General features: G+C 37.4%; 2 protein-coding genes and 1 long non-coding RNA gene across 3 annotated transcripts in view; 1 reads left to right on the forward strand and 2 right to left on the reverse strand.

The window, feature by feature from the left end:
- Positions 1 to 10,782, reverse strand: part of kiaa2012 (KIAA2012 ortholog) — a 38,060-nt gene extending 27,278 nt beyond the window's left edge. Inside the window, exons 1-11 of the mRNA XM_089133307.1 lie at positions 10,637 to 10,782; positions 10,181 to 10,313; positions 9,821 to 10,090; positions 5,943 to 6,057; positions 4,981 to 5,121; positions 4,403 to 4,569; positions 3,822 to 4,008; positions 3,582 to 3,697; positions 2,533 to 2,719; positions 2,280 to 2,441; positions 783 to 944 (exon numbers count right to left, since the gene is read on the reverse strand). Coding sequence (XP_088989433.1) covers positions 783 to 944; positions 2,280 to 2,441; positions 2,533 to 2,719; positions 3,582 to 3,697; positions 3,822 to 4,008; positions 4,403 to 4,569; positions 4,981 to 5,121; positions 5,943 to 6,057; positions 9,821 to 10,090; positions 10,181 to 10,282 — 1,609 coding nt within the window. The 5' untranslated portion in view covers positions 10,283 to 10,313; positions 10,637 to 10,782. The remainder of the gene's footprint in view (positions 1 to 782; positions 945 to 2,279; positions 2,442 to 2,532; positions 2,720 to 3,581; positions 3,698 to 3,821; positions 4,009 to 4,402; positions 4,570 to 4,980; positions 5,122 to 5,942; positions 6,058 to 9,820; positions 10,091 to 10,180; positions 10,314 to 10,636) is intronic.
- LOC148978364 (uncharacterized) overlaps positions 1 to 24,999 on the forward strand; it is an 82,499-nt gene that overhangs the window by 23,062 nt on the left and 34,438 nt on the right. Inside the window, exons 4-6 of the long non-coding RNA XR_016169308.1 lie at positions 2,293 to 2,465; positions 2,572 to 2,673; positions 7,272 to 7,371. This is a non-coding gene — a long non-coding RNA (uncharacterized LOC148978364). The remainder of the gene's footprint in view (positions 1 to 2,292; positions 2,466 to 2,571; positions 2,674 to 7,271; positions 7,372 to 24,999) is intronic.
- fzd7a (frizzled class receptor 7a) lies at positions 14,143 to 16,913 on the reverse strand. The gene has a single exon (XM_039683227.2). It carries the CDS (start codon positions 16,463 to 16,465, stop codon positions 14,804 to 14,806), a length of 1,662 nt encoding a protein of 553 aa, XP_039539161.2. The 5' UTR covers positions 16,466 to 16,913; the 3' UTR covers positions 14,143 to 14,803.

A 24,999-nucleotide genomic window follows, 5' to 3' on the forward strand; every position in this document is an offset into this window, starting at 1 on the left:
TGCACAATATTGACAAATCAAAAAATGTTTTTAGCATGCAGATCTTTAAAAGCAAACATGTTTCTAAAGCAATCCTTTATATGTATATCATAAATATATTCTGTACTGTAAATTAACAATTTACCATTATATTGATATAGACTCGTACAGTAATTTGAGCAAGTACACTAATCGTTTAAACTGAAAGGAAATCTATGCCTACTGGTTAAATTTAATTATACAAATATGTCTATAATTTTAATATTACATTTATTTTTAAAATATTATATATTGTAATATTATGTAAACATTTATTTATTAATTTATTGTATTATATATATATATATATATATATATATATATATACAGTATATATATATATATAGACGTATATATATATTTTGAGTTTATATAATAGTTGTATACACTCAAAATAAAAATATATATTTAATGCAACTGCATTTATTAAATATTATATATATATATATATATATATATATGTGTGTGTGTGTGTGTATATATATATATATATATATATATATAAATTTTCCTCATAGTTGTATAGACTCAAAGAAAGACTAAAAAAACTATATTATGGTCAAATATAACTATACAAATATGTCTATAATATATATTTATTAAATATTATACAATGTAATAAATATGATATTGTTTTTGACTTTATGAAGGATTAACCATTGACCTGCTTGTATACCCTAGACTCTAGACAGAGTGCCCAGCTAAAAATTGGCCAGCTTTTCTTGTAACTTGTTTTGAACCGTCTTTATGAAGCATCCGGCTACCTCTGAGCTCCGGAGGAAGACAGCCTCTAGTGTTTCCTGTCTGTGCTTCTGTTGTGTCTGCAGGGTCATGTAGGTTCTGTCTGTACACAGCCATGGAGCTCTGTTTACCAGGACCCCTCCGGCCCACCAGGGGTGGCAATGGACCAAGGGGGGGATGTTGATCTAAAGGGGAATTACAGGAAAATAATTCACTTCAGACTGAACCAGAAATGCTCAGAAATTCTCATAAAGACTTGTTTTCCATAGGTCTCAGTGCGCTAGTGGACATCTTAACCTTAGCCTCTGTGTTGTTATTTACCGTATCAGCCCCTGAGATCTCCCACCAACCCCTGTCCTCACTCCCCACAGCTCTGCCTGTCTAAAGACTTCATTTAGCAGCAGCCAAGCACTAGCTGAGCCACACATGAAGAGGTGCTCGGCCCTCAGAGGGGGGCTTTGCTCTACCAGCACGACTTCACTGTATGAGCCACTGCAGCCCTGGAGCGTACAGCTTTAAGCTCTGGATGAGGATAGTATGTGTCAACTAATGAGAAGAGGAAAGGCGGTCAGCAGCGTGAAAAATAAAATGGTTAAACATGAGAAAGAGCTATTAGAAATTGGCAAGACATTAAACGAAGGTTTAACTCATGAATATGCATTAGATTTTTGAATACATCTTTTCTTGCTATTGTGACGTTTATCAGAGGGAAACGGCTTTTCAAACAAGAAACAAATCGGGACTTGATTTTGTTCACTGGGAATTGATTGGATGTCTGTGGTTTGCTACTGCTGTGATGTCATGTGAGTGACAGGTTGCTCCGCCCTCGTGCCAGTAAACACGCATCATCAGAGAAGAGAAGAAATGTTGCTGCAAGAGGGAGGGTAGTTGTTTTGATTAAAGATTTCAAGGGACCCCAAGTCATTTATAATAAATACTGAAATATTCCATTCAAAAATATTGATTTCATGGTGACTAACATTTTAAGTGCTATAAATGAACATTAGAAATGCATGAGTGAGAGGCCAGTACACTTCAATACTGAATTTAATTTTTAAATGTAAAAGTTACCTCGAAAGTACATTCAAACCAAATTCATATATAACTGTTATTATAAAATTCAAGCAGAATCACATTATTCCAGACTCACAGTTTTGGCAGTGTTCTTATATTTTTTCATCACTTGACCTGTTTTCAATACCGCAGTGCTGTTGACTTTCAGGATGAGTCAATTTGAGTTCTGCGCCCAGGTGTTTTTACAATATGTACTTCAGTAATATTATCTTTTGAAAATGTTTGACGAGTTTTTGAGTTTGAATTGAATTGCAGCACCACTTTTTGTGTTCAGATCAGGTTCAGTTTTAGCACACTGGGCAGGTGGATGCTTAAAAAGATCATATCACAAAAATGATCTTGCTATAATGGAATGTTTTTGTTGTATTTCTTTCACCATATATGTTGTGAATCATATCAGCAGCCACATTGTGTAAAATCTAAAAAAGAAGTAAATATATCACTACCTCCCTTTTCCAGATCGTCAGACCACATGATGTGCCCGAGGTCCATCTCTGTAATCCTGCAATTGCTGTCAGAGAGAGGGTCCTGTCTTTTTTGTCCGAGCCCCTCTGCATGCACATCACCATATGGCTTACGCTCCTGAACAGGGGTCCTATGAAGGTCATCTAAGGCACAATTAAGAAAGAATGGTAAAATGTGGGATAAGAAACTAATCCATTATGCAAATGTACTTGTGTACAATGTGATGTTGCATACCATCCGGCTGATGGGTGTCTGTATGTTCTGTTTGTGCAGGGAAAAGCAGCAGCACTTTCCTGTGCACACGGCTCTCTGAGATCTTTCCATGTGTAGTTCCCACTTTGATGCCAGGGAGATGTGTGTGTAGTTCTTGTTGAGGTAAATTCTCACTGCTCCTTTTTTTATCTGTTATTTCCGGTTTATTCTTCAAGATAATTCCAAAAGAATTACATAATTTGTGTGCACTTCAGTCATTTTCAGAAGATATGGTGAATTTATGAAAGACAATGGTATTGTTATTTGGATGTTTCAGAAACGTTCAAAGGTTCTTATTATTTTTTATGCTTTTATTTAGCAATTGAATCCAAATTAAATCAAAAATGTATTAAAAAACAATTATTTTACTATATCACCATTCCCAAGAAAACAGTAAGCAGCAGAACATTAATGATATTACAAAACGTACAACAAATCAGCATATTAGAATGAATTTGAAGGAACATGTGACACTGAACACTGGAGTAATGATGCTGAAAATTCAGCATTTAAAATTCTATTCAAAAACGTTTATTTTAATTTGTAAAGACGCTTCACAATATTAGCATTTAAAAATGTTGTCAATTACAAATGAGGAAAATGATAAGCAATTTATCATACGAGATTCAAAAATATCCATATCCTCTTGTGGAAGAGTAATTCAGAGTAGGACAGAAGCTAGAGCAGATGTTAACATGCAGAAAACAGAAAAGAGAGAACAAGGAGACATTTTTTAGGTTTATTTATAGTAAAGAGTCAATTTGAGGTTTGCGCTTCAATAAGAGACTTGGTGTTCTTACGTTTCTCTTTTGAAAATGTTTGACGAGTTTTGTCAAGAAGTTAACAAAAAGTTAATAGTTAACATGCAGAAAAATAGAAAACAAGAGGGAGATTTATTTATTTATTTAGTTATTTATTTCAAGTTTGATATTTTGTTTATAAGAAGTACATTGGTTTAGGTTAATGGTTGAGATAAATGTATCTTCACCCATTTCTTCTTGCAATGTAATTACCAAATACCCAATTCTTACCATTGTTGAAGTAATGTCAGAGTCTGAGTTGACCAGCGGGCTCTGGTTGATAGCTGGTAAGTGGAAGACAGTGAAGCTGGGATCTGTTTCTCTTTTCACTCTTCTCTCGTGTCTAACTAAAGCAAACAGTTTTGCAGAACATACTTATCAAAACTATGACTTCCGGCTTGTATCTGGATGTCATGTGTATTTTATGGACTTTAAATGGTTCGCAAAATACTGATGTAGTTCTTGTCTTACTCTGGCGGGATCCCTCCATGTGTCCACCGTAGTAGTTGACCCGTGAGAGTGGGCTGTATTCCAAAGACGAATCCACATACACTGACCTTAGAGGGCCTGTCTCTGCAACACCATTTCCACTCTGCATCTGAGTGCGCTTCCCACGGCCATTTAGATCCTTCAGATGGTCGTTAAGATGTGGGAGTATCTGGTATATGTCAAAGGAAAATAATGAAAAGCTCTTTAGCTAAGTTTTGAAGTTATGGTCATGTAGTTTGGAAAAACACACGGACTAAAAAGTGGAAATCATTTAGACGTTTGATCAAATTCACATGTAGCCTACAGTACTTCACCTTAACATTTCTGGTCTCTGTTTTTCATTGTAAAGGTTCAAAAGCCAAATACTTCACATAAAAAACAGTACATTACATCAGTGACAGAGATCAACCAAGAAAAATGAAATCAGACACTTAAAGATCGGATGTTTAATAATGAGTAGACCTTAAGTGTCTGGTTAGAGGGAATTTCAGGTCACTGAAGGGAAACAGACGAAAAGAGCCAGAGCAACATACTAAGAAGATTCATCTGGTTATTGGACTCACTGTTTTATCTTCAGTCTGATGTGCCGGTTCTGTCTCAGGGATCGGACTCATCTGAGCTCTCCATGAGTCAACCGCTATCCTGAGACTCCTATCCTGTTCTTTTCTCTTTTTCGGCTTCTCTCTCAGTTCATCCTTCTGTACTTTAGTCTTAAAGGTCATTTGTTCATCTGGAATCAAGATTGATTTTAACATTAGGTTAAAGCGAAACCGTCATTCTCTGCTTCCAATGAAGTTTCACAGCGAGCAGAAGCTAATCAAAATGATTTACATTTTAGGATTCACTTTTTACTTCCTTTTGGCAATGAAAGTAAAAACTAAAAGTCCCAATATGAATGGAGGTTATTCAGAAGCAGGTATCTGATACGTGTTAAAGATCCTAAAGATGTAAACATCACTTTCTGAATGGACTTTAACTAAACACTGGCAACATTTTTTTTTTTTTTTTTTTTGTTCACTGGCAATGCTGTCCTGCACAGGATGTTTTTGATCTAATCAAGAAATGTTTTTGACTCAATACTGTTTTTGTCAACGTTAATCTGATCGTAAGAGTCATTTGTGTTAGATTTCATGAACTATACCTGGTGCAGCATGAGTTTCCTCATGAATTTGCACATGTACCAAACCTTCTGTTATGGGCGGCAGAGGGCCAAGGGTGGCCCTTTTGGGTCGAGGGGAACAGAGGAAATGTGGTTGGTATCTGACCTGTCCAGCATTTTCTCCTGAAACAAAATGAGATTTATAATTTTATGATAGATATGGGATGTTTTTGTGATAAGATATTGTATAATGTTCTTTAAAGAAGTCTCTTATGCTCAACAACACTGCATTTACTTGATCAAAAATACAGTAAAAACAGTTTTATGAAATATTATTGAAATTTAAATAACAGTTTTCTATTTTTTATGTTTAAAAATGTAAAGGGACTAACTGTTGACCCTCTTGACCCTCTAAAAAAAACTGCATGCATTTGCGGAAGAACATTGGATAACACTTTACAACAAGGTTAGTTAACATTTGTTAACTACATTAGTTAACATGAACTATAATGAACCACGTCTACAGCATTTCTTTGTTAATGTTAATTTTACATTTACTAATACATTACTAAAATCAAAAGGGCTATAGTTACCATTAGTTAATGCATTGTGAACTAACATGAACAAACAATAGCTGTATTTCTAACGTTACGTTGTATTAACGTTGTATACCAAACATTGTTTTGGTTGTGCTTCGGCGAGTGACTGTGCTGATAAATATGGTTATCATACTGCTTAAAACATTCACAACTAGGTTTAAGATGTATAACCAGTTTAGATGGAAAGGAGATCAAGCTGACTAGCTGAAGATTACTGTAGCTTTACTCATTATGGTTTATTAATTAATTATTATAAATTACGTTAAATGTAACATGAACAATAATGTTAAAGCATTTTTACCCTTTATTCTATAAATCTGTATAAAAACAAATAAATATAAATTCTAAGCCTATTAACTATTTTAAAAGGTTGACCAGAGTGTTTAAGTGTTCAAAGATCCTCACCTTTAACCTGGTTTAGATTATAATTCTCTTCTGTTCTTCTCTGGATATTCTGTGTAGCATGTTTAGTATCTGGCAATAAGCAGTGCGTTACACCAGCAAAAGATCCAACTTTTGCCTAAAAGAAACAAAGAATCATATAAAAAGAACATGTTTGATTTTCACATATTCATGATTTCTTAGGCCTCTACAAAAACATGGAACTGTTCCACATTATCTCTAACTATGTCTTTTGAAACCACTCAAACATGATGTTCTTCTTTCAAGGTTCACTTATTTTCAAGGTTACCCCTATTTGTATTAAATGTCAGTGGAAAATGAAAATGTAAAGCTGGAAGTCACATTGGAATTCTTTTGGATGCAATAGCTTGCAATTATTTCAAAATAATCTAAAAGAACTGAGATGTTTTGATCTCCTGTGGGTTGAACATTGAATAATAATAAAGAGATACCAGGTGCGAGACATCAATGCTTTGAAATCAATTCCCATGAAATCAAAATGGAATGTTGCCATTTTTATTTATCATTTATTATTCATGTGCATGCATTAACAAAATACCCCCCTTTAAAGGGGTCATTTTTTTTTATATTGTTGTCTGAGGTCAACTTATGACGTTCGCTTGGTTTTTACATTAAAAAAATGGGCGTCTCGCATTGAACTTGGAAGTACGCCCATAAAAACCGAGGGTTTTTAAGCTTGGCTCAAAACTAGGGTACAAAATAGCCTATTACTCATTCATTTTAACGCCCACTGCTGTGAGTGGATTACAGTTTTGCATATTATAATGAGTTTTACACTCGATCCGGTTTGTCATCACGAGGTAGGCCTATGTTATTTAGCTATGCGTGTAATGTGCAAATTGGTGGACGGGGCTAAACCAGCCGTGTTGAAGTAGGTGCTGATCTTCTTCTGTGGGGGTGGTGTTTTATCCTCTTTGACGTCATAGTTGCCCAATTTTAAAAACGAGTCGTTTGCTGAGTCTGGTGTCAATAAAAGCTTTTATTGGACTAAAAAGGACATTTTCAGTTCTGAAACTTACAGGATATTCTTATTATATAATGACCTAGATGTCAAAAGCTCAAGAAAAATTTGATTTCTCAGTTCATCACCCCTTTAAAAATGTTGAATGCATGTGGGTTATTCAATTTTGTACAATAGTTTTTAGTTGGTTTTGTTTGGAGTTGTGTTGGTTTTGATTATTTTAGTCATTTAGATGTATTAAAAATAACTGGTGTGTTTACAATTATGAACATTATCTGTTTGAATTAGCTTTGCTGAAGATGACTATAGCGGCCATTTTTTTTCATTGTGTTGTTTTCATTCTACTGCAGTTGAACGTGACAGATCGAGACTTCACAGAGGCCACCCACACCGAAGACCCTTCTATCTGGATCCCCTCCAAATCTCTGTCCAAACCCTCACGTCTATGAGGTAAACACACTGATTACTGCATTCAGCTCTCATCACCTGGATTATTCCCCTTTTGCACCGAGAGAGAGCCATTTCGGTCACATACTGCAGCAATTTGTCTGTGTCATTGAAGTTCCTCTTTTCCTGCTGATCACAGTTTTTCTTCTGACGGTTCATGCGGGTTTATGTATGAATGATAGAAGATGGGCATTGTGAAATGGAAGCCACCATGGGGTTTACGTTTATCATCCAAGATGCACACCTGATTTGGTGATTCTTTTGATATCCTTCCGCATCGACAGATGATTTTCGGGGGCGCAGAGAGAGGAGTGATATAATGTGCATATAATGAGGGAACAGTCAAGGTCTGTGGACCATTAGCAGATTGTGGTGTACGGGAATTGGTTAGATTGTGGACTGTGTGCTTATGTAAAATCCCTCAGGACACCTTTATTAAGATTTGCAGCTCACATCTCACAGAGGTCAAACGGCGCATTATGGATAAATCACCAGTTTGATTGACCTGGAATGTGTGGAAATTGAAGACACCTTGAGGACTGACCGTGTGTGTGTGTGTGTGTGTGTTGCGTACTGACGGAAGTGTTATCTCCTCTGTCCAGGTGCAGTTTTAAGAAAGATTATGAAGTGAACTGTATACCACATTTCACCTAGTTGACTTCAGGACGGTGTTACCTCTCTGGCCAGAGTAGTGGTTCGCCAAAGAGGGCCGGTAAACTAATACTACCACAGAGTCTGTCACCCTGACCTGAACCTGAGTTTCAACTTTTCTGGGCAGTAAAATTTTGGAAGATTTACTGTGTACTGGCCTGTCCTTTAAGTTTATATCCCACCTCTCTTGCTCTCTGGCAATCAGGAGGCAACTTCAGAGCTGCACAATAGTCCATTTGTAGTAGATCTGGGCCTCTTAACTGAAGAAATCTGACAGATAAGGAACTGTTTCATGCAGTACTTGGTCATGTACGTGTGTGTAACCTGGTACATTAATCACACGACTGTTCGGTTCAGCTGCCTTTCAGTATCTAATGTTTTTTTAAACTTCACCATTAAATCTTTATACCCGGAACCGTGATATTCCCAGAAACACATGACCTCTGCAAACAGCATTAACATTGTTGTGTGCAACACCCACTAAATACAATTAAATTGATTGAAATGGATTTTATTTTTTTTATAGTTACCCCGGTGAAAAAGATGTTTGCTTAATTGCATTGAATGTGCATACTTTTACAAGTATATATATATATTTTTTTAATATACACTCACCTAATGGATTATTAGGAACACCTGTTCAATTTCTCATTAATGCAATTATCTAATCAACCAATCACATGGCAGTTGCTTCAACACATTTAGGTGTGTGGCCCTGGTCAAGACAATCTCCTGAACTCCAAATTGAATGTCAGAATGGGAAAGAAAGGTGATTTGAGCAATTTTGAGCGTGGAGTGGTTGTTGGTACCAGACAGGCCTGTCGGAGTATTTCACAATCTGCTCAGTTACTGGGATTTTCACACACAACCATTTCTAGGGTTTACAAAGAATGGTGTGAAAAGGGAAAAACATCCAGTATGCGGCAGTCCTGTGGGCGAAAATGCCTTGTTGATGCTAGAGGTCAGAGAATGAGAATGGGCCGACTGATTCAAGCTGATAGAAGAGCAACTTTGACTGAAATAACCATTCGTTACAACCGAGATAGCAAACCAGCAAAGCATTTGTGAAGCCACAACACGCACAACCTTGAGGCGAATGGGCTACAACAGCAGAAGACCCCACCGGGTGCCACTCATCTCCACTACAAATAGGAAAAGGAGGCTACAATTTACAAGAGCTCACCAAAATTGGTCAGTTGAAGACTGGAAAAATGTTGCCTGGTCTCATGAGTCTCGATTTCTGTTGAGACATTCAGATGGTAGAGTCAGAATTTGGCATAAACAGAATGAGAACATGGATCCATCATGCCTTGTTACCACTATGCAGGCTGGTGTTGGTGTTTTCTTGGTACACTTTAGACCCCTTTGTTGCAATTTGGCATTGTTTAAATGCCATGGCCTACCTGAGAATTGTTTCTGACCATGTCCATTCCTTTATGGCCACCACGTACCCATCCTCGGATGGCTACTTCCAGCAGGAAAATGCACCATGTCACAAAGCTTGAATCATTTCAAATTGGTTTCTTGAACATGCCAATGAGTTCATTGTAGTAAAATGGCCCACAGTCACCAGTTTCTAATAATCCTTTAGGTGAGTGAATATATATTTATTTTTTGCACTTGGGGGAGACGGTACACTTTTAAAAAATGTCAAAAAGTCAAATTTGCTCTGACTGTTTTGGATTTTGAACTCAAATATAAACGTTTTCAATAATAAAAAATAAAGTAATCCATTCTTTAAGGCAAATGTTTTAGAGTGAAGGGGAATAGTGTTATTATTTCTTCTATTTCACAAATGTACCTTATTTTTTCCAAAAGCCAAAATTGCTTCAGTCAGGTCTTGCAGTGTGTGCAGCTGCTTCTCAACTTCCTGTTTCGGGTAGCTAGGAGCCTTTCTCTTCCTGTTAACCTGGCTAGAGTGGTATGCCAGTGCAAGATCTTCTGAATACAGAATAAGAGGCCCTCTCCTTGTACTGTAGGTCTTAGGTGGTGCCGGCTCTAGGCCTCCAAAAAAACGGCCACTGCTCGTAAGACGCAGCAAGGAAGGCTGAGATTTCCAGTTGAAGTAGTCCTAGTTAGGAAAATATCATGTTTCTGTTGACTGTTCTAATGCATACTCATTGAAACTGGCCTTATAGACACATATGTTAGAAACATTTACCTCTGGTTCGAAACAGACCTCCAGTCTTCCATCATTACCATCTTCATCGGGCACAATTTGGGCGTACCCGCGACTCAACAATGACAGGACAAAATCTTTCATTGTGATGCTGATAATGTTCTTTGAATGAATGCTGAAAAAGTACATGTACAAGTTATTAAAATCACAAAGGCCTTTTTAATTTGTTTGTTATTATATATAGAAATATCACTGTTTTAAAAAAGTTGCTGCCTTAAATTTTTAAGTGCAGTCATCTTTGACATTTAAGTAATTTCAACACATTTATATACTTAAAATAATGAGTTAAATATTGTATAACTTATAAAAAAGTAAAATTATAAAAAAGTTATAATAAGGCAATGTAAAAACATAGGTTGTCATATAACCTATTGATATAATTAGGTTTCAAAGAAAGTCAAAAGTCAGTTGTTCAACACTGTTTTTTGTTTCTCGTACCTCAGTTCTCTTCAGCGACCATTTCTCTTTACCTCAGAATGCATTTGCGTGTTTGTTCAGCATCTCCGCAGCTGCTTTTACATAGTACGAATCATTTCGGCCCATGTTACAAATGTCAGTGTTTGCTGAGCTTTGGTGTTGCTAGGCTCTCTACAGCTCCTCAGCAGAGCACTGTTTTCTTGTTCCCTTGGTTGCAACCAAGCACTTCTTACCCCCTCCTGGTCAGCCCAGCAACTCTGACTACCTTTGCTAAACCCATCCTAAAATACAAACAAAAGGAAGATAACCGCTCACAGCTTTTTGTGAGTAACTTGACAGGCACGTCCTGTCATATGCCCAGTACAGCACATCCCTATAGTGCTATTGACACGAGATAGACATTTCCTTCCTTCACATAAAACCCCTCCATCAATCAAACAAACGGGGCAATTGTTAAAGCCCACAACAAAAAGACCTGCAGGATGTCCTTTAATAATGTAAGAGCTACTGCATGTTTAGTTAACTGAAACTAAAATTAAAATAATAAGTAGCACTTTAATTTACAGTCATGTTCTGCATACATACTCTGTACTTAATACAATAACTGGGTTGTAACAACACTAAACATTTATTTTCATGATTTGTTATCGCAACTTTTTGTCAAATCAGTTAAACCAACAATATTTTTACAGTGACAATCCCTTAACCTAACCTTAACCTGTAGTTACCCTATTACCAGTACTTTCTTGGGTAGGCCTAACTATGCTTTATGTACAAATACTGTAATATAAAGTGTGATCAAACCATAAAAAAACACATTTTGTTGCTTGAAATAAAATAAATGTTAACTGAAATCAAATAAAAAATAAAAAAAAAACTTTGCCAAGACTAGCATTTCTCGTTTTCATTTAGTTTAACTTACTATGTATGTACTAAAAATAGCTATGTATGTACTAAAATAGCTATGTATTTCTAAAATATAGCTAAAACTGTAAAGAAATATAGACGTATTCTTTTTAAAAACAAAAACTTATAAAAATGACAAACACAACACAATTGTTAATATTTTACAAATTAAAATGAAAAAATTCAATGTAAAAATAAAAATATAGTACTAGGATACGTGACAGTTTGGCCACAAAAGCACGAGGCAAAACAATATTGACAGTGCACTGTAAAAAATGATATGATAAATACTTTTTGACAATACAGAATTATGTTTTTACATTGCTTTAACTGTTCAAAATAAGTTTTTTCACTTTTGAAAAAAGTTGAGCAAAATTATAATCAACTCGTTTTTTAAGTCATTTTACATGTTTTAATGTTACAAATACAAATGTTCATGTTAGCTAAGGTTCATTAACTATATTATATTAAGATTTTAATATGTATTAGTAAATGTTATAATTAATTGAGATTATTAATACTTTAAAAGTATTTTTTCCATTGTTAGTTTAACAAATGAAACTAATGTTAACAAATAGAAAATTGTAAAGTAGGCCTGTGTAATGTATTTACTGTGCATCTTTTGAGTAGCTCTTGTGCTTCAATATACTCAAAGCAAGAGGTTGGAGGTTTAAACTGAGCGTCACAGAAAAGACTTCTTCAGACTGTGGATGCCTTTAAACCACAACACTAGCCACTTCAAACACATGGGTATGTGCTTTGTGTTACATGGTGAATCATTTTATTACTCTGTGAGATCATACTTTGTGACAATGAACAGAACCCTAGTTGAGCAGATGCAGGTTAATGAGGACAAAATGTCAGGATACTCAACATTAACCTGCCAACACCATTTGAGCTGAGCTCTTGACCTACATTGAAATCATTGAAAAAGAATAGGCTAACGATTATAGTAAAATAAGGAAAATCTTTTTTTTTTTCCTTCTGTATGTTTTACTTAATGTGTATATCACAAATCGGTTGCTTTTGTGAGTGTCATACTGTAGTTAATAAGGGCACTTCGCACATCCAAATAACAGCCTACTATGTGAGGGGCTCAACAGATTTAAATATATTTAAAGGTGCAGAGCATCCTAGCTTGTAGGCATTCAAGAGAGTTTGCAACACAATTATTGGTACAGAATGTGATTCTTGAAATAAAATGTAACATTAATGTATTTTATTCACAATATAATATGCAATATATTATTTTGGTGATCCTTTTCCTTTGCAGTGCACTCTTAAAAACAAAGGGTCTTTACTGGCATTAGCTTATGAAGAATCTTTAACATCCATGAAAACTTTCGATTGGACAAAAGGGTCTTTGTGGGAAAAATATTGTTTAGATTTTTTTAAAAGTTCTTCTCACTAGGAAAAAAAAGTTCTTTTAAAACCTGTTCACTGAAACTTTCTTTTTAGGAACCAAAAATGGTTTGCCTACGGCATTACTGCGAAAACCCTCATTTGGAACCTTTCTTTTCAAAGAGTGATATTAACATTCTTATCAATATAAGTCTTTCTATCAAGACTGTTATAAAACGATGTATTTAAATATATTAAAGCTTTTCAGTAACACAAGAGATAAACTATGTAACAGTTGATGATAACATAAACTTTTGCTTAAATATAAAGTAGGTTTCATTCTTAACCCTAAAACTGTATTCATGACAAATATGGGCAAAATAGTTTTGATTTTTTTTTAAATACTTCCCTTGATCTGAGCGGTATAAACTTCGCTACTTTTCCTAAGTTTGCCTCCTGAACACACACATTTTTTTTTAAAATCAATTCTACAATGTTTAGTGGGTGAAAAAAAAATCCTTAATCTCGTATTTGGGTCAAAAATGGGCACCCATAGAAATGAATGGGAAAACTGTAATTTACAGCATTCTAAAATAAGCCAAAATAAGACACCAGGTGACAGCAAAGTCACTTCATCTTTAGGTTTTAGCTCTAAGAACTTATTGGAATGATATTTTAATGTAGTTAAAAAAAAATTAAATAAAATAAAACGTAAAAATAAGCGTAATTTACATAGAAAATAACTTTTTGAAGTAAATAAATTCAAAAATACCTCCCAAATATAAAAAAACACCATAAATGGATAGACAAAACTCTATCGAAGACAGTGAGATAAGATTTATAAAAACTAAAAATTAGGATCATACCAGAGGCCTCTGTGCCCACATTTGTCCACAATTACAGGATTAAGGGCTATAAAGTGAATACGGTTTGAGGGCTACAACTCGTCTTTGCAGTTCATACTTGCTGTAAAGTCAACTCAGCTTGTGATGAAATGTTCACGACATTTCAGTCACCTCTGGGTGGCGCTAAAGCACCGCTTTTACACTTCAACTCAGTAATGCAGTAACTCTCTAAATAATTTGTTCAATAATGCACCGAATATTACCATGTAGAAAGGTCTTATTCTGTGAGGCTGACTTTATTTTGTAGTTAACTTTAATTTTCTTACAATAAATGCTAAATGTTAAACAGAGAAGCCCGTGCATGGTTTCCACATCTACATTTCTTTGTTTACATCATATTAAAAAAAAACAAAACTTTTCAGTTAAATGAGTCAGTTCGTTAAAAATCTAATCATTTTATTCAGCGAAACTGTACAGATACAAAGGTCTCTTACCAAATTTTAAAAACCAAGTAAAAAACAACAAGATTATTTTCATAAATACATATACTCTTTTAGAAAGGGTGATTATTTACACATTACATCGTTTAAAGGGAGCTTGCATAAATTCACAGCTGTACACATGCATATAAGAATCCCAATCCTAATGCGTACTTGACGGTCCATGAAGTATGCATGATTGTCGACGTATAGGGCTGCGAAAGTCATACAAGTCCCCTGTTATGTGTATAAGGCAAATTACTTCCGAAATTTCAGGTACAGAACCGTGAGCATTGCGCAACGCATTCAGTAGGCTATTGTCTACAGAGATCACATATGCAAATGATACCGTGTTACACAGAATTACACTCAAATGTCTTTTTCACATACATGATGAGAAAACCCAATGGTAACAGACTCAGGCTGATAACACTGTTCATGATGGTCCGCTTCCACCGTGGAAGCGCATAGGCACACAGTAGTGTCCACAAAACTCACTCAACAAGTCTCGTTTCGCGTAACGGTTCGCCATGTCTCCGCTCGAGACATTTATCTCAGAGAAAAGTTGCATGGTCATTCATAGCCTGGCCAAAAACAAACACAGACTCGCTTCTTTTTCATACCGTCGTCTCGCCTTGGTTGCTATTACTGAGTCTTTTATAAAACCTGCGCCACGACTGCAGAGTTTTCCCAGACCATATCCAAAATCCAGAGGTGATTCCTACGATCATGGTCATCAGGTACTTTATCATGAACACCGTAAAGTCTGGAGACATAGGGGCGAAGTTATTGACCGGGCAAGGGACGGCGAATCGCTTGCACGTCTGCATGTGCCAGGTCTTCTCCCATTGCTCCCGGAAAGCCTGCTCGTAGAAGTAGCAGGCGATCACGATGGTCGCGGGAACCGTGTAGAGCACACTAAACACGCCGATGCGCACCATCAGCTTCTCCAGCTTCTCCGTCTTGGTACCGTCGTGCTTCATGATGGTTCTGATGCGGAAAAGTGACACGAAGCCGGCCAGGAGAAACGAGGTGCCGATGAAGAGGTAGACGAAAAGCGGCGCCAGGACGAAGCCACGCAGCGAGTCCACGTTGTAGATGCCAACGTAACACACACCGGTGAGGAGGTCGCCATCGACCTGGCCCATGGCGAGGATGGTGATGGTCTTGACTGCTGGGACAGCCCACGCGGCCAGGTGGAAGTACTGAGAGTTGGCCTCGATGGCTTCATGACCCCACTTCATTCCCGCAGAAAGGAACCATGTGAGGGACAGAATGACCCACCAGATTGAACTCGCCATGCCGAAGAAATAGAGGATCATGAAGAGGATAGTGCAGCCCTCTTTTTTGGTCCCCTGCGCAACAGTCTTGTAACCATCGTCGTTGAATTTGTCAATGCACACGACTTTGTCTTCAAGGAAAAAGCCAGCTGCGTATGCGACAGCCACCATGAAGTAACACCCGGAGAGGAAGATGATGGGCCTCTCCGGATAACGGAACCTCCTCATGTCCACTAAGTATGTGAGAACTGTGAAGAGTGTACTCACACAGCACAAAATGGACCAAATGCCCACCCAGAGCCGACCAAATTTGACCTCTTCCTCTCTAAAATACATCAATCCGTTGGGTCTAGTGGGCTCACATGGCGCCCCGCAGTCCTTCTCGCCCATAAAGTGGTACTTCAGATAAGTGGGCACTTTGAGCTGCAGCGGGCATGTGAATTGCTGGCTGGGTCTGACCACGCTCGGCTGTAGTGTGATCAGTTCTGGCACGTAGGGCGTCGGGTTTGAGGTCGGGCTTCCCGCGTCCGAGGTGTTCTGGCCCACGCAGATCTCTCCCGCGCCGTGGACCGGGAAGTTCTCGCAGCGCAGTCGCTCGGGCCACTGGAAGCCGAACTTGTTCATGAGGGCCTCGCAGCCTTGTCTAGCGCGCTCGCACAGGGAGCGACACGGCGGGATGGCTTGCTCGAGCACAGTGCAAACCGGCGCGTACATAGAGCAGAGGAAGAACTTCAGGTCCATGGAGCACTGCACTTTCACCAGGGGGTAGAACTGGTGCACCTCCAACCCGGCGTCCTCCTGGTTGGTGTGACCCAAAAGGTTAGGCATAATGGTCTGATTGTAGGCGATGTCCGTACAGAGAGGTATCGATATGGGCTGACAGAAGCCGTGCTCGGGAATGGAGATGCCCTTCTCGCCATGATACTGAGCGCTGGACGGCTGCAGGGCCAGAGTGAAAAACAGAAGAATATTTACAGTAATCCCGCAACAGTGTTGCATTTTGAGGACAGCCGTTGTTCAGTCGATTCGTTCTGAAAGAAATTAAGCCGCGCGTGCACAGTCAAAGTTTCTCTGTGACCAATTTTTTTTAAAACTTCTTGTTTGAGCTCTTGTCACAGCACTCGTGGTCTGAAAGCAATCATGTTAAGCAAATGACTGGATTTGTGAAGGAAGCCCTGACAAAAGTCCAAAAATAGATCCAAACTGAATCCACAAGGAGCGCATAGTTTTTCTTCTTTAAGGTTTTTGAGAGAATCTTCCGAATGTTATTTCGAGTTTTCTGTCTGTCTCTCCAAATGCCTTGGGTAAAAGCCTGTGTGTATCCAGTGACTTTAGAAACTGCTTTCCAGAGAGTCGTGTTGGAAAACTTAAGTCGGGTTTCTCGGGCAGAGCGCGCTCTCGTGTGCGCTTGGTGCGCTACTCACTGACTGGAAGGTTTGAGCGCAAGTGAGGCGCACATACAATAATGTGCTGTCGGTTTCTACACACCCCTCATTCAAAATCACTGCCCCTCGATGCGGGGCGCCTTGAAACCACTAGCGTTTTAGACCAATCACAGGTTTTGTTTTCCTTTGCGTCTTGCTTCTGATTGGTCATTGGTTGTAATTGCGGTTGGTTTCAGCTATCAGAAACTTTCCTACGGCGGAGAAAAAAATCCATAAGCTGGATTCTGAAAGTGTATACTGATTATTTGAGCATGTAAAACCTTGCACTGGACTAATACTAAGTCAATCAATTTTGGTTTCTCAATTCAAATCCAGCTTTTCTTTTTTTTTTAAACCCTTCAAATGATGTGTGTATGTAGATAGTCGCCATTAAGAAATTAAAATAACGTTTTTACTAATTTGGACAGTAGCAGTATAGCAGTGCACAAAATGTAAACACCATTTATCTGATTGGTTTTCTTGTTGTAATCTGAGTATAATCATAGCCTATAATAGATTGGAAAAAGCAGAGCTAAAATAAAGTTCTTTGAGTAAATGTACATATAACATTACGAAATAGACAATGGTCTGAGTTTAATTATTAATTTAATGACACACCTCACCCACTATTCAGGCTGGCTTGGAAAGTTAACTTGCTAGAAAGCATGGTAAATATTTTGATTATATTCGTTTGAATTATCATGCAGAGTGGGTGGGGACCATCAGCTAAACAAATTGGACTATTTAAGGGCAAAACATGCTGAGAATTAATGTACATGAAGAGCATGTCCATGTAAGGTAGAGATTAAGATAAACACTATGAAATCTGTCTGGAAGATTCTGTGGAATAATGCACTAAAGAAGCTAAACCAACCAGAGTTTCAGTTGTGCCAAAAAATACGAAACATTCACTAGCCTACTTGTTACAATTATAAACCAATTAATTAATAAGTGTCTGAGACCAGTGGTAGCCAGAGCTATTGGCTTATTGAAAAACTTATTCTTAATCATAAATAAAAAATCTTCTTCCCTCTGCTTGAGTGAGTTTTAAAAATAGATCTGAGCTTTATAGCTGTATGCCTGGTTACGCGGTATGTAAATGTGAGGGCTGAGGGAGAGGATCTGCTCTCTGGACCTCAACATCAATCACACTGAGCCCAAAGCTGCTGCCTCAGAAATGAGCACCATGGCACGCTTATTCAGGAACTCACCGTACAGCTCTACAGCAGCCCATGTTTGATCACTGGGCATGTACACTCACTTCATCTTTCAACTGACATGCAACTTAAAACTTCGAGCAACATTTTATGAAGAGTATACTGCTCTGGCTTATTAGGTTTAAGTTTTTCTGATGTTGTTTTAGTGATCAAATTCATGATTATTGTCCCTATTTGAATTTTAGAACAGAATATGGTTGACAATGCTACTCTGCAAGAGTGATTTACATAATTTTGTGTTTTTAATGTGCCTACTTGGATAGGACCAACAACAGCTTTAAAGCAGACTATGTGAAATTTTGAAACGATATTGAGAGATGGCATGATGGGGGTATGGGTGGCTTGAAAGATACCAAAAAGAAATGATTTAGTACAGATGATTAGACAAGTTCGAAAAGTTCAAATGAGTTTTTAGTATAGACTTCATTAATATTTGTGGTTTCCCACTGGACCTTATTAGCTCTCATACTGCTCAGCTCCACATTTTTACACTTCAACTAAGAGAGAAAGTAAAAGGAGGTAATGAAGGGATTACGGGTGCCATGTAGTGGAATAAACTACATGATCTGTTGTATTTGTGAAATGATGTGAACTTCATTGGAGCTCTCAGTTCAACTCTCCAATCTTATTTGGCTGTGCTTTGAGTATTAACCTGTTGGTAGTACTTGCTTTTGGGGTTAATTGAATTTGACCTTTAATCATCCTGACAAAAAATCAAACCATTGCTTTTAGTGTGTCAATATTTATTGTCCTTTCAGTGTTTTATAGGCCCAGTTTGCTCTGCATGTCTTTACATTATTATATATATATATATATATATATTTTTGATGACTGACACACCTGATGTCTTCATTAAAAAACAAAACAAAAAAAAACAGCCTAGGTATATAATTGTTTAACGTGACAACAAATCAATTGAAATAATTTAAGCATTATAGTATCTACAAATATTCTACAACATTTGAATCAAGAATCTTCTGTCCTTAACTGAGTTAGTTTAGAAAGAGGAGATATCTTAAAGGATTAGGTCACTTAAAAAAAAAAAAAAAAAACTTTTGCTCATAATTTACTCACCCACTTGTCATCCAAGATGTTCATGTCTTTCTTTCTTCAGTCGAAAAGAAAAGAAGGTTTTTGATGAAAACATTCCAGGATTTTTCTCCATATAATGCACTTTAATGGGAACCAAACGGTTCAAGGTCCAAAAGACAGTTTCAGTGCAAACTGCAAACTGTTCAAAGGGCTTTAAACGATTCCAGACGAAGAATAAGGGTCTTCAACAAACAAAATGAACTAATTGACTCGGAAAGAGATTTGTTAACCCTTTCACGCGTACGATCACACCGGTGTGATCAGTCTTGGCTGGTCCCTGGAGCGTACGATCACACCGGTGTGATTAGAACGTTCAGTGCACACGTCAGCAACTGCTAAATTCAAACTTGCTCTCGCGCGTTGGCTGGCGCTCAGCCAGAGACAGACGCACTCAGTGCTGTCATATATCACAACAATTGAGAGTTTTCAACCACATAATGTTTATTTTAGGTTTCAGACATTTAAATACACATATGTACTAGCAAAACAATGATTTTGAGTTTGTAAAATACTATGGAAGCGGCAATAATAATCCTTTCAATTATAATAAGACGACACATTTTATTCATATCAGATACACATTGTGTAAGTAGCTTAACATTTGATCCTATTCTTCTCCCAGTTCACCAGCCACTTACTATCATGTATTTCGTGAGAAGTGGATGAATTGACGTTATAAATCCAACAGATCCGATTCTCTGAACTGAAAACGAAACTAAAATGGCGCCGCCCGTTGTGCATACAGCTCAACTAACGCGATCGTTATAAAGATGTCTAAACAACAAAACCCATACACTTGCACATATTTGACAATCGGAATATCAGTGTTTCATGATATAGCTAATACATTTTTGAATATTTTTAATAAAAAAGGAAAAATGACATAAAAGCAGATCATCATTCATTCCGCGCTCTGTTCTGGTTATGCTGTGTCACGTGACAAGCAATGACGCGTCGCCATGGAAACATTAAAGTGGCAAGTTCTAAATAACGGTCGCCTTGAAAAACTCACGCTGGGGGGTCAGTTAGAATATTTTAAACTTACGTGTGAAAGGGTTAATTTTGATGAACGAGTTTGAACAGGAGAGTGAGGAACGTGCATCACAGAACAGAGCAATGCGAGCGTTTGAGCTTATAAAACTTAAAGTCCCCGTGAACCGGAAGTTGCAAACGATTTTTCTCCAATGCTGTGACGCTCATAACAAACTAACGGTTTGAGGGGAGTGGTTAAGCGTTTCCCCACCCAAGCTGTGAAACCTACGTCATCAGAAAAAGAAACCGTTCCAGACCGGAAGTAACTTTTCAGATTTTGATTAAAGATTACCAAGGTAAAACATTTTTAAAATATATATTTACTTGCATGGATTAATTGTTCACCACAAGACTAGTAATATGCGCTAACAAAGTAAATAGGTTCAATTTTGATTTCACTGGGACTTTAAACTTTGTAAAAAAAAAAATTTAAATGAGCAATCGTTTCGCTTGATAAGACCCTTATTCATCGTCTGGAATCATTTAAAACCCTTTGAACAGTTTGCAGTTTGCACTGAAATTGTCTTTTGGACCTTGAACTGTTTGGTTCCCATTAAAGTGCATTATATGGAGAAAAATCTTGGAATGTTTTCATCAAAAACCTTAATTTCTTTTTGACTGAAGAAAGAAAGATATAGACATCTTGGATGACATGGGGGTGAGTAAATTATCAGCAAAGGTTTTTTAAAAAGTGAACTACTCCTTTAAGGAATCACAACGTCTTGCAAAATAATTATATTTTTTTTCTTTTAAGTTGTCAGTGAAGCAACATAAATTATATGTTTTTTTACTAATAGTCAGTGATAGTTTCAGAGAGGTTGATTTCCCAAGGGAGACGTTCAGATACACCCACCAGCATTCACCGCCCCTTGAGACAAAACTCAACGTCACTGGGATTAAAAGTGAAACATCTCTGACATGACCCATTCTGAGAAAAAACTATAACTGTCCAGGAAATTTTGGAAATCAATTGTTCATTTTCCAAGAACATTTCCTCCCCTTGGTGCTTTGTTTTAATCACTTATATTTTGCAAGGGGAAAAAACTAACATGTTTTCCAGATTGAGTGGAGTTTCTTAGTTAGATCTATTGATGCTCGCCCCATCAACGCATCATGATTTAGGACGTTCTGTACATGAGGAAATCTCATTTCTGGATTTGCTGTCCCAGAAATTTTTTTATCATGCACATTCGTCATTCATTTTCCTAAAATATTAACACTAAATAATATCCCTGTTCTGATATTTTGCTATATAGTTTCATTTTTTCATATCCAAACATTTTGTTCCCAACTAATATTACATGAAAAAAAATAAGCTTTTTTTCAAATTTGAATGGCGCTAGCAGAAAATCCCTCCCCCAGTCATTCAGATCTTTCAGTAGCAGGTCCGTAAATTTGCGGGTGAGTCTGTTTTGATTTGGTCAAGCCCTTGGTTTCATATAGTCTGGCACCAACGTTAACTTACAGAGGACTGTGGCACATAACTCAACACTGCATACAAGAGCAAGCCAAACAAAACGCTTAAGGATGGTCAGTGAGCACTTTCAGTCACATCGTCCCGGGCAAAGTGTATATCACTGTGGTCATTTAGCTACCGTGTAAGACTGTGAAGCTCTGGCTCTCTTCAGTTGACATTTTTCCTGCAGGAAAACCCTCTTACAGAGTCATAGATACAGTATCTGCATGGGTGGTGCCGATATATTAACCCACTACTCAACACTTTCATGTTTGAAGAAATGTTTGCTCTTATAGTGTGCATGTAAGAGAAGACATACAAACCTGTTTTGTACCCCAGTTATGTAGGTCTGGACTTGCAGAAGAATGCCACAGCGTTCATCAGCATTGCAGCTCCATATAAATGTCCTTTGTTTGTATTATATTTCCATTGCTAATGGCAAAAGAGAGTATCATGATTCACATACATATTTAAAAAGCCCCAGGCAAGTCTGCCCATGACAGTGGTTCTCATGCATTGGGAGAGGTGCAGGCAGCAGATGAAGGGATGGTGTCTGCCGAAGGAATGAATGAAGATAGTCATGAGAGAGAGAGAGAGAGAGAGAATGAGAGCCACAGGAAATGCAGGTTACGCTGGACTCTTGAGCATTGCCCGAGGAAAGGCTGCAGGCGCTGTATCATAAATGACAGGAGGCTTATTCATTTCGGCTAATACGGCCCAGTGTAATGTGGAAGGGGTTAATACGGCCTCTCCAGGAAAACATGACGTCCACGGTGCAAAATGCTGTTGATATGAATCTATCATGTGCTGGGGCACAACATGATGATTTGTAATTCCTTTTAAAATGTGTCAGACAAACCAGCCCGATCTCATGAAAGTTCGTGTCTATGGCACGAATGTCATTTCTCGTGGCATTTATACGCCAAAAACAGTTTTTGCGTGTATTTGGCACGCGATTTTCGCGTACATATGATACGCACTTTTTTGCGTATAATACGCACGAACTCCCCACCCCCCTCCCCCCTAAACCTAACCCAGGGTTTTTTAGTGCGTACCATATACACGAAAAAAACACTTTTGGCGTATAAATGCCACGAGAAATGACAGATACGCATCTTCATGAGACTGTGTTGGACAAACGCACAAAAAGCTTTTGAATGTCCATTTTTGTGTGTTTAAGAGAGAACAAACTTGTGTAGTTTTCATGTGAGAAAATTTTTAGGGTGTTTGCATGTCTGTGTGTGTGTGTGTGTGTGTGAGAGCTGGACCTGCAATTAATTAGCAGATAAAACTCCCTCATTTAATCTTTGTGCCAAGAGCTCCGTCCCTCTCCAGCCTTCCATGTACTGCTGTCACAGGGGACGGGAAAAGGGGAGGAAAGCTTTGGTTTAGCCCTCTGATCATCCAGCTTACTGAACATCACACTGTGTTACGGAAACATAGCTTCAGGCTGTCTCCACAGGACTTCATGACAGATATCCACACCTTAACTGCACCAGAATGTGATGCTTAAGATGTTTTATTGCCACACAGTTTAGTGGTGTGAACACAATTTACTCTTAAACTCCCTTTTTGACATATTTATGTATGTTTTGTGAGTTGACAAGTCAGTTTTGTCTTATCTTTCACTCTTTCCTCCTGCTTTTCTTCATAGTGTGTTCTTCCTGACCCTGTGCACAGTTTCCCCCCTCGTGTTCTGGTCGACACACTTCAAAAAATTTCCACTGATGGAGTTTGTCTGTCATTTGTAAAACTCAAGTGGCCAGCTGTCAGAGAGCAGGCGTCTGTCCTATAATCCCTTGATTCAGAGCAAGATTTTCTCTTTTTTCTACAGTGGAAGATGTACTCGTCATATAAACACGCTATACCGTTAACCTAAACAGTCGTCTGGCAATATACATTTTAAGGGAAACAATTTAGAGAAACGTGGGCTCATCAAAGGCGAAATGAAAGAAGCGGTCTGCAGGCTGCAGACACACTTACGTTACTTAACTGTAACGTTTGCTGGTGAGCTGGTCTTCATTGTCAAGCTGATGTTTAGCTGGGTGGCCAACTTGTTTCAGTTTGACCAACAGAAAAGTGGCCAAAACCCCTTTTAAAACCTGACCAGGCTGGAAGACCAGTGAATCAGCTTTTATTTTTCAACAGGGTTAGTGATTTTGGACACTTAACAACTTTCAAGTAAATAAATATGCAAACCTATTAATGCGGATCACCTCATGTTCATTTTATAAAACTAATCAGTAGTGTATTTTTTCAGTCTATCCAGTTATTTCTTAGTAAAGAAAAGTCTTGTAATAGATGTTGTCTAATTGTGACATGGTTGTGGTGTCTCACTAGTGAAAACAAGTATACTTAAAAAGAGAACTTGCACGGAAATAATATACTTAAAACTTCTTAAAGAATTTACTATACGTATACTTAAGTACAAACTTAATGTAATGTTTCTGGACACTTAATTGTATGTTACTTACAAACAAATAAATAAAAATGTATTATAGTTAAAAGTTGTATATGTGAATAGTTTACTTTTAGAGTTACCTTTTTTAGCTTAAAAAGTAAATATTCATATGGAATATTCTTTTGTTTTTGAAATATGGCTAAAATGTACTTTTGAATGTACTGACAAGCATTTAGGTAAAAACTATACTATAATTTGTTCTCTCTCTTTTTTTTTTTTTTACTTGTCATGGATTTCAATATTTGTAATCACACGTTTGCAATGATTGAGATGTGATTTGGTACATTTAAAATAAATACCCCTGGTTTCACAGACACGGCTTAAGCCTATAGTCCCATGGCAGATGCACACCAGTAATGTTTTGTTGTTGTTGTTGTTCATAAAAGTCACTTAAATATCATAATTGAACTAAAGCCTAATCCTGGCTTAATCTAAGCCCTGTTTGGGAAATATACATAATACACAGAATTTAACGAATATACAGTTAAAATTATAATTATTTTAATTGTAAGCATTTTGCTTTAGCATGTCAATCATTAAATTGATAGTTCACCCAACGATGAAATTGCTGTCCTTAATTACTCACCCTCATGTCGTTCCAAACCTGTAAGACCATCTTTTGTCTTTGAAGACATTTTTGATGAATTGCTTTCTGACCCCCCATAGACTGCCACGTTATTACTACTTTCAAGGCCCAGAAAGATATAAAGACATTGTTGAAATAGTCCATGTGACATAAAAAGTAAGGTTGAACCACTGTAGTAGTCACATGGACTATTTTAACAATGTCTTCACTACCTTTTTGCACATTCAATACATTCAAAAATGTTCACAAGGGTAGTCTTCATCAG

This window comes from Pimephales promelas, chromosome 7 (assembly GCF_988280905.1).
Source record: "Pimephales promelas chromosome 7, fPimPro1.hap1.1, whole genome shotgun sequence".
Classification (NCBI taxonomy): Eukaryota; Metazoa; Chordata; class Actinopteri; order Cypriniformes; family Leuciscidae; genus Pimephales; species Pimephales promelas.